The 13,300-nt window shown below is 41.5% G+C and overlaps 3 protein-coding genes across 3 annotated transcripts in view; all 3 read right to left on the bottom strand.

The window, feature by feature from the left end:
- The window catches only part of LOC109486371 (serine/threonine-protein kinase NIM1-like), a 29,725-nt gene extending 28,066 nt beyond the window's left edge, over positions 1–1,659 (bottom strand). The window contains exon 1 of the mRNA XM_019790200.1: positions 1,361–1,659. The gene's annotated coding sequence lies outside the window, so the exon portion shown is untranslated. The remainder of the gene's footprint in view (positions 1–1,360) is intronic.
- Positions 1,660–6,829: 5,170 nt separating this feature from the next.
- On the bottom strand, positions 6,830–8,440 carry LOC109486419 (nucleolar protein 16-like). The gene is made up of 2 exons (XM_019790253.1): positions 8,114–8,440; positions 6,830–7,753 (listed from the first exon to the last, which is right to left on the bottom strand). Exons 1-2 carry the CDS (start codon positions 8,345–8,347, stop codon positions 7,424–7,426), a joined length of 564 nt encoding a protein of 187 aa, XP_019645812.1. The 5' UTR covers positions 8,348–8,440; the 3' UTR covers positions 6,830–7,423.
- A 20-nt stretch (positions 8,441–8,460) lies between these two features.
- LOC109486420 lies at positions 8,461–9,619 on the bottom strand. Its single transcript, XM_019790254.1, has 3 exons — positions 9,553–9,619; positions 8,821–8,993; positions 8,461–8,565 (listed from the first exon to the last, which is right to left on the bottom strand). The coding sequence occupies exons 1-3, from the start codon at positions 9,596–9,598 to the stop codon at positions 8,521–8,523; spliced, it is 264 nt and encodes an 87-aa protein (XP_019645813.1). The 5' UTR covers positions 9,599–9,619; the 3' UTR covers positions 8,461–8,520.
- Between the last annotated feature and the right edge of the window lie 3,681 nt (positions 9,620–13,300).

Here is a 13,300-nt window from a genome sequence, read left to right as displayed (position 1 = left end):
ATGGACAACAACAATAGCAAATATTGTACAGTAGAGAGAGTAGCAATTGGTAACATCTTAGTAACTAAGCAAATAAAAGTAAACTGATTGACACACCCACTAATGTTAGATACTCAGTCATTTGTTATATTGAAGATATCACAATAAAATTAAAAGGAGGTGAAAAATATTTTTGTGTCTGAAGTCTACACGTGTGTAGTTGTCTTTAAGTCTACATGTCATGTGTTAACGTGTCTCAAGGTCTACACTTGTGTCCTATAAACTTATAAAGTCTTCTAGAACATGTGTGTCTCTAAGTCTACATATATGTGTCTCAAAGTCTAACACATGAGTCTTTAGTTTAAATCTACACATGTGTCTCTAAATCTACTTGTGTCTTCGAGTCTACACATGTGTGTATGAGTGTCTTTAAGTCTACACATGAGTATCATCATGTGTCTTATGCCAGTTATGGTGTCAGAATATTAAGATGAAGCATTGCAAATTTTTATTATTTCAAGGAAGTAGGAAACCCTGTCAGCAGTGGAAACCCCCATGTCACCTGCTGACACATCATATCTATTTCCCCTTCCTTTGATCCTGGAAGTGTTGTGGCTACAAAAGAAAGTATTGTTAAACGTGATCTTATTTCCTTCCTTTGTATTTGTTTTGGCCGTGTGTGTCTGCAAATGATGCACATACTGTAAATCATTTTTTTTTTTTTTTGCAGCACTTTTATATTCGCAGTTTTCGCGGTCACTTCTGTACAGCAAACTTATCATAATTTACTGTTAACAAATTATTCGCCGACTTTCTTTGTTTTTCTGCACCTGCCGCCCCCGCAAACAAATATTCCCGTGAACACCTCAATTTTTCTCAATCGGTGAACTTTTACTACCTTGAACATAAAGTGATTTACAGTATTCCTGATTTTGTTCTTCCACATACAGGACTATCCTCCTACCCCCCTTGGGAAGAACTCGAATACCTTTCTTAAAATAATTCGGGATAACATTTCACAACAAATTAGCACTAAACCCTTGTCAGTTGTCACTATGTAAAACTATTATACATCTTTTACAAGTAAAATCATTTGCTTTAGATTTCGGAGCGACATTTTTACATGACGACCAAACTTGAATAATCGCAAGGATACAAGGTATAAACCTTAAGACGTCCAGAAAAGTAACGCTCCAAAGCGGTCACCTACTCCTAAGCTATCGCCCCCCTCCCCCTTACCGATCCTACTCTACTCTACCAAAGTAACCGTGACGTTATATCAACAACACAGATCACAGGATGAACACAGCGTTACAGATGTAACACCTGAACTGTCTCCTCGGCAAACCCACACGGACCGCCTTAAGGTAGGTAAACTTACCCCGGGAAAGGTGCCCACACTCCGGTCGGACTGTAGCGGCGCTGGGCCCGAGAGGGAAGGAAAGTCGAACCGTGGCGGGCCCGTACTCGGGCGACCCCGTCTGTAATTTGGCACAACCGCAGCGCGGACGGTAACGTCTCTCCTCGGCGAATCCCCCTCGACAGCGACCCGAGGAAATACTGTTTGTGAGCCGATCTAGCTCTAGCCCCTGTCCGAAAATGCTTGGCGCTGCTGTCTCTAGCCTCTAGTCTGACGGAGTTAGGCTGGGATCAAGATGGCAACCGTGACGTCACGGCCACGTGACCGGGACTCGGCTCCAGGGAGACGCCACACAGACACTTGTCACATACAAAAGGCAAAGACATTCATCAATGCACGGAATGATATAATAAGCCTTGATATCTTTTAATAACGCCAAGTCCTTGATAGCGCCCATTGAACAGGAAAGGAAAGGAGAACTATAGAAGTCCAAGTAATTGCAGCTCAGCTGAAAAAGGAATTTATTTTCAAGTGTTCAAATTGCGTTCAAATTTTCTTTCTCTTTTTTTTTGCTGGTAACGATAGTACTTAGAATCGTCTTACTCTTAGATGATCCAAGGAGCTTTCATCAAAGCTCCTTGGATTATCTATGTTAAATTTTGCCTCTAGACACTGTCTTGTGAATCCTTGCAAGAAATTCCAAAGGTAGATGCTAAAGAGTCGGCATCGTTTGTAGGTCTTTCGGTCGAAGCGCTTTCTTCTTATCATTAATTGGTTATTGGCATGAGATCCGCTAAAATATTCATTCGTTCCTTTATTCATCTACTAGTTGATCCACTCGAGCATTCATATACGAAATATACAAATGAGGACAGTTGCAAACTTTTCAGTTAAAGGGACATTATGTAACATTTTGCACCAAAAATGAAATTTTAATATTGGAAAAAAATCTTTCTGTGATTGTAATTATAATTACTTCCACTCTTAATACTTGTGCAGTTCTCTCATATATCTTATATCTATAATCTCATATATCCTACATTAATGGCTGGCGCTAAAACATCCCACATGAGGCGCACTCAGTTCGTGGTACCACCACAAACTACTTAGGAATAGGACGAAACCGTAGTAACCAGAAAATTTACCTGTATCATCCTAATGGTACATAATGCGGCTTTAATAGATGTAGGTAAACGGTGATCTTTAATAAGAAGGGCAAACTGCGAACTTGCACGACATCAAATATCCTTGAACAGGGCCTTCATGACATGACGGTTTTGCCACACCCACACACATCTTCAGAGAGGTACTAGTACATTTAATATGTGCCATATATATGTGGCATGTGATTGTCTGGCTTTATAATTAAACTCCTCGGCTAGGCTATATATACCTATCACTTCACCGACAGCTGCTGAGCTATCTTATCTGACATGCCGAAAATAAACTGGAATCGTGAGTTTCGGCAAGGAGGTTAAAAAAGCGAGGTGACTCGATCGGAAGTCCTTCTTTTCATTACTGGTATAACAGGATGTTATCTATTGTTGTCTCTCTGTGTTTATGGAAATATTGAAGGATATACAGTAACATTGAGGGGCAATTGTAGACTTACCAGATCCGCAGATCAAGGATTGGCCTCCACCCCAGGCCTTATTATGGGAGTACCCGTTGTAGATCGTACAATTCCGAGGAAAATGGGAATTTTTTTTTAAATAATCATAATATTCCCCCTTCCCCTGTGATATGATATCTGTATGATAGCAACTTTTAAAGTTAATAAACACGGGTGAACGATTGATGGAAATATTCACTCCAAACAATGTAAATGTACCTGCTTCAAATATGGTGAGCATGCAGGTGACCTGACTTCACCAAACTACAGTGCTTTTCTGCAAACACTGCCTGTGCATCAGAAATGCCAAAATACACAAAAAAGCACACATTGGAAAGTGAACAAAATTACATTTGATATTGTTTAATAATAATTATCAACAGATAATGTTCTTCACGCTCCTATGAGTGGTATACACGTTCTTTTTCACATCATCCCCCAGGGACCCTGTATCTGCTTGAATATTCCGTGTTCCTGACGTCAGCCGACCTGAACCATTTGTCGCCTTGGTGCAGGAACGTCTGACGTGCCGACATCGTCAGCTGGGCTGTCCTACACAGCCATTACGCATGCCCCTTGGCCAGATACATAATTCGTCGCGTAGTTGTCACCATTTCTCGCGTGCTTCCATCGAGAGGTTACATTGTAGCTTCGTGTGCAGGCCTCCGGGCGGGTGGGAGTTTTGATACAGGTTAGAGGGTCCAATTTACAATTTACCTGAGCGGATAATACCTTCTATGGTCCTCTATGGCCGACAAACCGTCCTTTCGAGTTAGGCCGATTTCTACTATTTATTCAGCCTGCAAAGGAGTCTGGTAGAGACTACGGTCGGCCAAAATAAACACCACTCTCCGAATGGACCTGTCGCCTGGCCGGTGATGAAACGTTTGTTTAGGTGTAAATATTTTGAGGGGAGGCATAGGAACAGAGGACGGTGGGTGGAGAACAATCTGGGGCGGGACGACACACCGTAGGATTCTTACGAAAGACGCATACATGTATGCTATAATAAGAAATTATGAATGACGCTTTCTTCTGTTCGTTTTTCGTCGTTTTCGTCTTTTTTTTTCGTTTCTTACACGGATTAATATGAAGCAGATAGGATACAAATGGTTCTGTTACATGTAATGTTTGTATTTGTTGATTTTGTGCAGGTGTGCACGCTATCAGCATACTTGCTGCCTAGTGCACTCCTTGTATTGTCGCGTTACAATTTTGAATAAATAAACAAATAAATGTTCATACCGAACATTTCATTCATTCACTCACTCACTCATTCACTCACTCACTCACTCACTCACTCACTCACTCACTCACTCACTCACTCAGAATTTGTCTAAGAGACAGATAACACGTCGGGTCCTCTCAGGAGTAAATTTGCCGCATCCTTGGCACATTATCTGTCTAGTTAGCCAATTTCTATTCTTTCCAACCGCCTCCGACGCCTGGTAGAGGCTATTGTCTGCTTCCTCTTATTCCCTTAATTGCACAATTAGGAAGGAATCGAAGTCAGCAAAGCCTGTATATTGTAGTAACTAGACGAACCATAAGCTCAGACACCTGATACAGCGTTGTACTCCCAATGGGTAGGTGAAAGGTGAAAAGCAAGGCGCTTAATGATTTTTAAGCTCCTTGGTGAAAGGATGTCTAAATATACATGTAACGCTAGCAGTGCTTCAATACCTACTCCTCAGTAATAACATGGTTATGTAAGAGTGAACTATTTAAAGATGTAAGCGGGTGTTTGATCTTAAATGTATGAGGCAAAGAAACGGTACATAATGATCCATTGGAAAAGTTGATGACCGTGTAGATGCGTGTGGAGCGTACTAGTATCTAGCCTCTTTCAGGCTCCGGGAAGCGGTTGGAAAGATCAGAAATCGGCCAGAAAGACCTTGTGTCTTGTTATCAAACTATCAAGGATTCTAGCTTGGTTGGTTCGTGCTTGGGGCAGCAGGAACGTGTAGCACTTGGACCAGATGTGAGGTATGCTATTTACCCGTTATCTCCAAGCAGATCCTAGGGTATGAAAAGCCACTATCAAATTGGCCAGGTAGTATACATTTTCTGATCAATTTGATACTGTCTTTTGCCACCCTAGGATCTGCTTGGAGATTAATTTACCTGGATCGCGATTTTGCTAGTTCAGTGTGAACACATACACCCAAAAAACGGCCGCACCGGGAACGCCTGCAAAGGAGGCTAGCTAATTTCTGTGACAGACGCTACATCTGAATGAATTGCACTATTCTAATAAAACATTCCACCAGACAATAGCCCCCGTTCTGTGGACACGTCATTGTTCCCCGTACAATAGCTGTCCGGCTGCAGTACAACAGGTAACAATAGCGGGAATACCTGTTGAACCATACAGGTGTGATCTGTGCGGGATTTCCTCCGCCGGCTGAAAGGATTTTCCACCACGCACGACTGGGCGGGGAAATTGTCATCCTCTCTCAAACGGCCAGTCTTCAAGGACGTTGAAAGGTCGCTGTCAGACGATTGACGTTTCAAAAGTGTGCTTTTTGGTGAATTTTGGTTTTCAATCAAGTGTTTGCAGAAAAGCAAGTAGTTTGGTTAACTTTGGACACTCATTTTAGTCTATGAGATGGGATTGATTTAACCAAGGACATTATACAGTATACTGTATAATGTCCTTGATTTAACTGATGCGAGTGTGCGAACAAAAAATGTTGGCAAAAATCGTTGCTTTCATTATGAAATCTATTTGCTATTTTGCAGGCATGCTTTGTACGATTTGGAAACGCGGACGTATCAAACCTATAACTTCCTTTATCAAATCAACAGATGGCCTAACCGGGGTTTAATATCTCCTAGCCTGTAGCAGTGTTTCTCGTACGCAATCTAATTTCCGTACCCCACGCCTGCCTTCCCCGCACCGGCTGCCGACTTTCCTACATCCCTGCCAGGCGTAACACTAGTTCCGCTGTAGGGGATGGTCTCTAAAGTTTCTGTTCTACGTTTGTGTCGTTCTCAATCTCCAAACAGATCTTTTGGTGGCTGCAAGACAGTATCAAATTGGCCAAGCACAGCAGTATCCATTTGAATAATTTGCCAGGCAGTTACCGTTTGGCTGGTGAAGTTGAAAAAGATACATGTACTACCACTGAAAAATAATGATTGATAAAAAATTCCCCAAAACAGGTAAAAAAGTAATAAGCAGACATCGTTGTCTTTATTTTAGCGCAGATTTCTATATCACGCTTTGTTTTTCCCGTTGTGCTTCTTGAATTTCTTTCTTGATAAAGGAGCTAGCTACTTCATGAGTAGTACTTGTATTTTTGTTTCCGACTTTATCGCAGTTTCATTCTTTAATCTCGAAGAATAAAGGAAAAGAACTTAACGTTCTTAGACAACGGAAAGGAAATATTATTCTGAAAAACAGAAGTATTGTTTTGAACTACCCCGATATTGTGCCAAATAAACGACAATAACATAATTCCCTAACCAACCGAGTAGGAACTTGAGACACGATCCCTGGAGCAGTAGACTCATATCGTACGTTTTATTTTTTGACCCGAATACACCACGGCGACGTCACTGCCACTTCTGTGCGTCAGTGGGGGCTACCTGTTCGGGCGAAAATGGAAACTACCGCTTTGAAAGGGCGGCAGGTATTAAACGGACTTACCGACAAAGACGTCAGAGAATACACGGGAGTGGAAAACAGTCGGCAGAAATCCCGCGCATTTTGTGGGTACTCAAGCCTGGCTCAGTCGCCATGGCACGATGTTGTTTTTCTACCGCAGAGTGAACCACTCGGATATAGGACAGGATTGTGGACTGGCCGTTCACACTGTTTTCTTTCCCTTCTGACCTTTTAAATGTGTCCACTTTGGTTTTAATTTTAACGCACAGTAATACCACTTTTTCTCTCCCGATATTCAAATTTTTGTTTTGTTCAATAAAACATAAACCGGACATATATAGGTGGAAAACATGGTAGACTAAACAGAAGCGATGACTGACAAATTAAAACTTGCAGTGCCGATGTTTAATGTATCAGAATCTCCCCTGTATACTCTCTAGAATCATATCTTAATTTAGGAAAATACCTACAATCTTATCCTTGGTTCTATAATTTTTCGGTATTCCTGATCAGTATGTAACTTACAAACATGTTGCTACACAAAATACTGCATGCAAATTGTTATTATTGTCATCTGTGTGAAAATTCTATAAATCCTTAATGATACAATAGGAATTCTTATCATAACATGTAGTGTAGATTGAGTAATGAGAAAGAAGTCAATTAACTGACTCTTCTTAATGGTATAACCCTCAAGATTTTGTACTTCTTTGTTTTCTCTTTATTGTTATTTGTACCTTGTTTCCTGTTTTTTGTTGATGTTACATTCATCTGAAGGTGTGCAGAGGAGACGGCCTCAACAAGTAAGCTATACTTTTTGTCCTATCCTCTAATCCTCTAAAAATAAATGTGAATAAAAAATTTAAGATAGTCCTTTCAATGAAGTCATTGCCGTTTCCTTTTGCTGGAGATATTCCTGGTAGTGTTCAGGGATGGACTTGAACCTCAGGATCTTCCTGCGGATCTGTTTGGGCGTGTCCTGGTAGTAATTCTTCACGTCCCGCGCCATGGCGACGTAATCCTCGCCGTACTTGTCCATCATGTACGTGCAGTAGCGAACCATCTCGGAGGACAGACGCGGTGTGCCCTCCTGCAGAGTGCTCGCTTCCTCTTCCAGCTGTTTCATCACGTGGAGCTTCTTCGCTTTCTTTGTCTTTTTGGGAGGAGAAACGTCCACTTCCATCCCTTCATCCTGAAAAAATGTACATGCAATGATTAGTGAAACGTCTTTTGTGATAAGTAATGAATCAAGTGGCCGTTGATGAGAAATCTTTACATGGATCATAAGTGCCTCCTAGCAGTTCATAAGAAAACTGCAGTGTCCTTAATTTCTGAAACACATGCATGATGATCTATTGTCACTTTATGAAGACAATTCATAGACATCTTCTTGAATATGCAGACAAAAAATGCATCATGAATCATCATTTACATACAAACCTTAAATACAAACATTTAGTTCCTAATATTATAGAATATCAGTTTTAGTTTCACCATGGAGGTAGTTTTTCTACCTCCAACGTTTCACTAAACTGAGAGTTAAGACACATACCTGGTAGACATTGGGCATGATGTCCCTGGTCTTAGGGAATGGAATAGTCTTGTTGACGTTGTGTGACAGCCCCATGTCGCTCAGGTTCTGACTGACAGACTTGCGGTCGTCCCAGGCCGCCTCCACGCCGCGGTGTCCGATCTTCACCTTCTTCTTGGACTTCTTCCACTGCCGTTTCCTGTTCTTGGAGTAGTCGAACTTCTTCCTGCCTCGCTGCTTCTTGTTCTTAGCCATGTTGGTTTTCTAAGATGTCTCCTGATTGAAAATTCTTCTTTGCAGAAATCTTCTCTTTTCTTGGACTATAGTATATGTCAAACACAATTTTCTAAAATGTCAGATTAAAGTAACTGGAAAGTTCGTTTTTTTTAACTGTTGAAAATATCTCTCTGTAGCTATTTGAGAGGTGCTCAGCACAAACCACCCAGCTTTGTTTCCAGAAACTTCTGCCCCTTCTGAAAGAGAAAACAAGATTTAAGTCTGATTTAACTGTTGACAAATTTGTTACTGTTGAAAACTTTATCAACTGTTTTTTTTTTAAAATTTATTTCAACTCTATTACATGCACTGATACAGGTAAACCTGACCAAATTAAGATAGAAATAACAGAAGGACTTAACAAGAAATAATGAATTATACACATTAATGTTAATGTCAGTTAAACATTAATGACAGTACTGGTGTGGTAGTTTCCTAGGAAGTCCACAGACCTTCAGTTGGAACTCTCTCTGTTCAGGGTCGTCCTCGTGTTGGTACTTGCGGAACTCGTGCTGAATCCTGGCCCTGTAGAAGTCCTGGTCAGTGTAGCGGAGGGAACGGCCTTCTCTCAGCAGCTTCTTATACAGACTCAGCACAGCAGTACGGGACCAGGGCATGGTGTGATCTGGGGAGAAATTATAATTATTATAACTGGACCGGTCAAATGTGAGGCTCTGGTAAATATTTACGTTTCTGTTGTAGAAATAGTTCTGTTGTGACATTCGAAAGCCATGTCTCTTTCCCCTTCCACTCTTTCTGTCAAAGTAATTTTTTTATGATCTTTGAAGCTGACTTGATGAAACCAAGGAGGTTCTAGAGGGGCCAATATAATTCTACCTCTATGATTAAACCTCCTTCGTTGTAACAGCTAACCAGTGAAGTGATGCTTATATAATGCATTATCCTAGTCACAGCGACTCTTCTATCATTCTGAAGGACTCTACACAACGCTACAGACAGAAGACGACCTCTAAAAGCTCGCCAGGGATTCTCCATACTCTTCCGTGCACGGACAAAAAATGCCCCCCTCCCCCTTGTTACTATAAAACATCATTCATAACTCCAACCGATGAAGCAGTGACAAACATTTCTCATCATAGTATTAAATTGACATGTAAAAACTCCGTACCACAGTAAAATTTAAACAAGTACCCATATTTAAAGATAAATAAGCGATTTTTTACCTACCACATGGCAGAAGTGTCCGAACATCGCTATGCCAAAGGTCATTGGGTTAGCCGACTGAAACTTAGGGGGTTATAATTACGAACATTTCTGCTAATAAGGACAACTTTTCTGCCAGTGTAGTGACCATTCTCTTCCAAGAGTCGTTATTTTGAAGGAAAAGATACATTTAGGGGGAAATGACAACATTTAGAACTGTGAAACCTGTTCTTATACTATAACTCAAAGTGCTACCTACTGCTGTAGTAGAATAATCTGGAACATGACCCCTCACGACTCACGAGCGGCATCTAGCGGATTAATCTTCCGCCTCTCGTGACCGCCCCCCCCCCAATTCTGACAAGAGGCAGTGCTCTTTAGCCTAATTAAGCACATTCATTAAAAACTAATAATAGGGAATTGTAGATTGTGTGCAGGATAGCTAGAAAAGTCCAGAAAGTCGGATCAGAAATGTCCTTCTCCACGTTAGGAGAAAGCTTTAATCTTCCGCCTCTCGTGACCGCCCCCCCCCCATTCTTATATATAAAAGTACATGACTATTACATACTCTAACACTAATTAATTCTAACAAAAGCCATAATCATAACAACAAAATTTCAGCTAAAAACATGGGACGGTAAACCATAACAGGAAACCGCAATTTCGGTCAGGTTTCGGGAATGTTGCTACAAAAGACACGCTACTTTTACTATTCAACATGTGAACAAACATGGCGGCCCGGTTGTGTTTGGTGCGCGACACGATAGAATTGGTCGTGTTGGCTTCTTAAGAACCGGAAGAAACTACACAATATATAACTTAGCATTTGAGTCACGTTTTATGGACATGTGTAGTGCCACACGGCGTGATCTTCATAAAAATTATCTCATTTGCATGTTCGTGAGATTTAAATGGTACAAATTACCTCATTTGCATGTTCGTGAGATTTAAATGGTTCTGACCGCACAACACAGTATTCATGGGCGAACCCCGTACGGGTACAAAGTAGTGCTGCACAATACTAGAGAAAGGTGCAGAAATTGTTCTGTGCGTGGCATCGAGATGGAACCTGTGGTAAATGTTAGAGGAATACGTCAGTTTTGAGACTGTAAAAGTTGAATTATGGTGCATGTTCAGTCGGCGTAGATTTGCGCTTTGATTCTTGTACGGTAAGTTGTGTACTACTACAGTTACGTCATAGTTACGTCAGCCACAGGTAAATGTGACCCTGCAGTTTGGAACAAATCGCTAGCTAGAGGCCACTGCTACACTGTCCATCGGCCAGGTTTCGTCCTGACGTTTCGTCGACGTCAGGACGTTTTGCACTCAAGGGAACGACTATTTCATACTCTAAAAATTATAAATTCTAACAAAAGCCATAATCATAACAACACAATTTCAGCTAAAAACATGGGACGGTAAACCATGACAGGAAACCGCAATTTCGGCCAGGTTTCGGGAATGTTACTACGAAAGACACGCTACATATACTCTTCAACATGTGAATAAACACGGCGGCCCGGTTGTGTTTGGTGCGCGACACGGTACAATTGGTCGTGTTGGCTTCTTAAGAACCGGAAGAAACTACACAATATATAACTTAGCATTTGAGTCACGTTTTATGGACATGTGTAATGCCACACGGCGTGATCTGCATAAAAATTATCTTATTTGCATGTTCGTGAGATTTAAATGGTACAATTTAACCTCATTTGCATGTTCGTGAGACTCAAATGGTTCTGACCGCACAACACAGTATTCATGGGCGAACCCCGTACGGGTACAAAGTAGTGCTGCATAATACTAGAGAAAGGTGCAGAAATTGTTCTGTGCGTGGCATCGAGATGGAACCTGTGGTAAATGTTAGAGGAATACGTCAGGTTTTGAGACTGTAAAAGTTGAATTATGGTGCGTGTTCAGTCGGCGTAGATTTGCGCTTTGATACTTGTACTGTAAGTTGTGTACTACATTTTGTACTACAGTTACGTCATAGTTACGTCAGCCACAGGTACTAAAAAGTAAATGTGACCCTGCAGTTTGGAACAAATCGCTAGAGGCCACTGCTACACATGTCCATCGGCCAGGTTTCGACGTTTTGCACTCAAGGGAACGACTATTTCATACTCTAACATTTATTAATTACAACAATAGCGATAATCGTAACAACACAATTTCAGCAAAAAATCATAACAGGAAAGCGCAATTTCGGCGGCGTTTTCGGGAATGTTACTACGAAAGGCACGCTACGTTTATTATTCAACATGTGAACAAACATGGCGGCCCGGTTGTGTTTGATGCCGACACGGTACAATTGGTCGTGTTGGCTTCTTAAGAACCGGAAGAAACTTCAAAATATATAACTTAGCATTTGAGTCACGTTTTATGGACATGTGTAGCGCCACACGGCGTGATCTTCATAAAAATTATCTCATTTGCATGTTCGTGAGATTTAAATGGTACAAATTACCTCATTTGCATGTTCGTGAGATTTAAATGGTTCCGACCGCACAACACAGTATTCATGGGCGAACCCCGTACGGGTACAAAGTAGTGCTACACAATACTAGAGAAAGGTGCAGAAATTGTTCTGTGCAGAAATCCTACGGTCTCACAGCTTTGCCTAACTCTGTGACCACCTTAACGGTCTCGCTTAAGTTCTGCCTAACTCTGTGATCGCCCCGACGGTGTCCCTAAAGTTTTGCCTAACTCTGTTACCGCCCCAACGGTGTCCCTAAAGTTTTGCCTAACTCTGTGACCGCCTTAACGGTCTCCCTAAAGTTTTGCCTAACTCTGTGACCACACCAACGGTACATGTTGCAGTTCTGGCTAATATCGCTATGGCGCTGTGAGACCGTAGGATGGTCAAGGAAGGCCTCATAGCCTGCATGTTTTATGCCTGATGAGAAGACAAGACCTCATAGGCTGCGTGTTTTATGCCTGATGAGAAGACAAGATCTCATAGGCTGCATGTTTTATGCCTGATGAGAAGACAAGACCTCACAGGCTGCGTGTTTTATGCCTCATGAGAAGTTAAGACCTCATAGGCTGCGTGTTTTATGCCTGATGAGAAGACAAGACCTCACAGGCTGCGTATTTTATGCCTGATGAGAAGACAAGACTTCAAAGGCTGCGTGTTTTATGCCTGATGAGAAGTTAAGACCTCATAGGCTGCGTGTTTTATGCCTGATGAGAAGACAAGACCTCACAGGCTGCGTGTTTTATGCCTGATGAGAAGACAAGATCTCATAGGCTGTGTGTTTTATGCCTGATGAGAAGACAAGACCTCACAGGCTGCGTGTTTAATGCCTGATGAGAAGACAAGACCTCACAGGCTGCGTGTTTTATGCCTGATGAGAAGACAAGACCTCACAGGCTTTGAGAAGCCCAAAAAAGTCGGATCAGAAATGTCATTTTCCACGTTACGAGAAAGCTTTAATCTTCCTCCTCTCGTGACCACCCCCCCCCCCGTTCTGATAACAGGATGTGCTCTTTAGCCTAATTAAGCACATTCATTAAAAACCAATGAGTGGAAATTGTAGATTGCTTGTGTGCAGGATAGCTAGAAAAGCCAGAAAAGTCGGAGCAGAAATGTTCTTTTCCACGTTAGGAGAAAGCTTTAATCTTCCGCCTCTCGTGCCCCCCCCCATTCTTATATATAGTACATGACGGAGTTTCTTGTACATGTATATGATTGTATATGATATATCTGGCATATGTATGTTAACAATCATAAAATTTCCTAAAATGTTACCCTTCGGAAAAGCTTCC

The sequence above is a fragment of the Branchiostoma belcheri genome, unplaced genomic scaffold (assembly GCF_001625305.1).
Source record: "Branchiostoma belcheri isolate BF01 breed outbred unplaced genomic scaffold, Haploidv18h27 scaffold8, whole genome shotgun sequence".
In the NCBI taxonomy this organism is placed as follows: Eukaryota; Metazoa; Chordata; class Leptocardii; order Amphioxiformes; family Branchiostomatidae; genus Branchiostoma; species Branchiostoma belcheri.
This window is presented reverse-complemented; position numbering and strand designations above follow the sequence as displayed.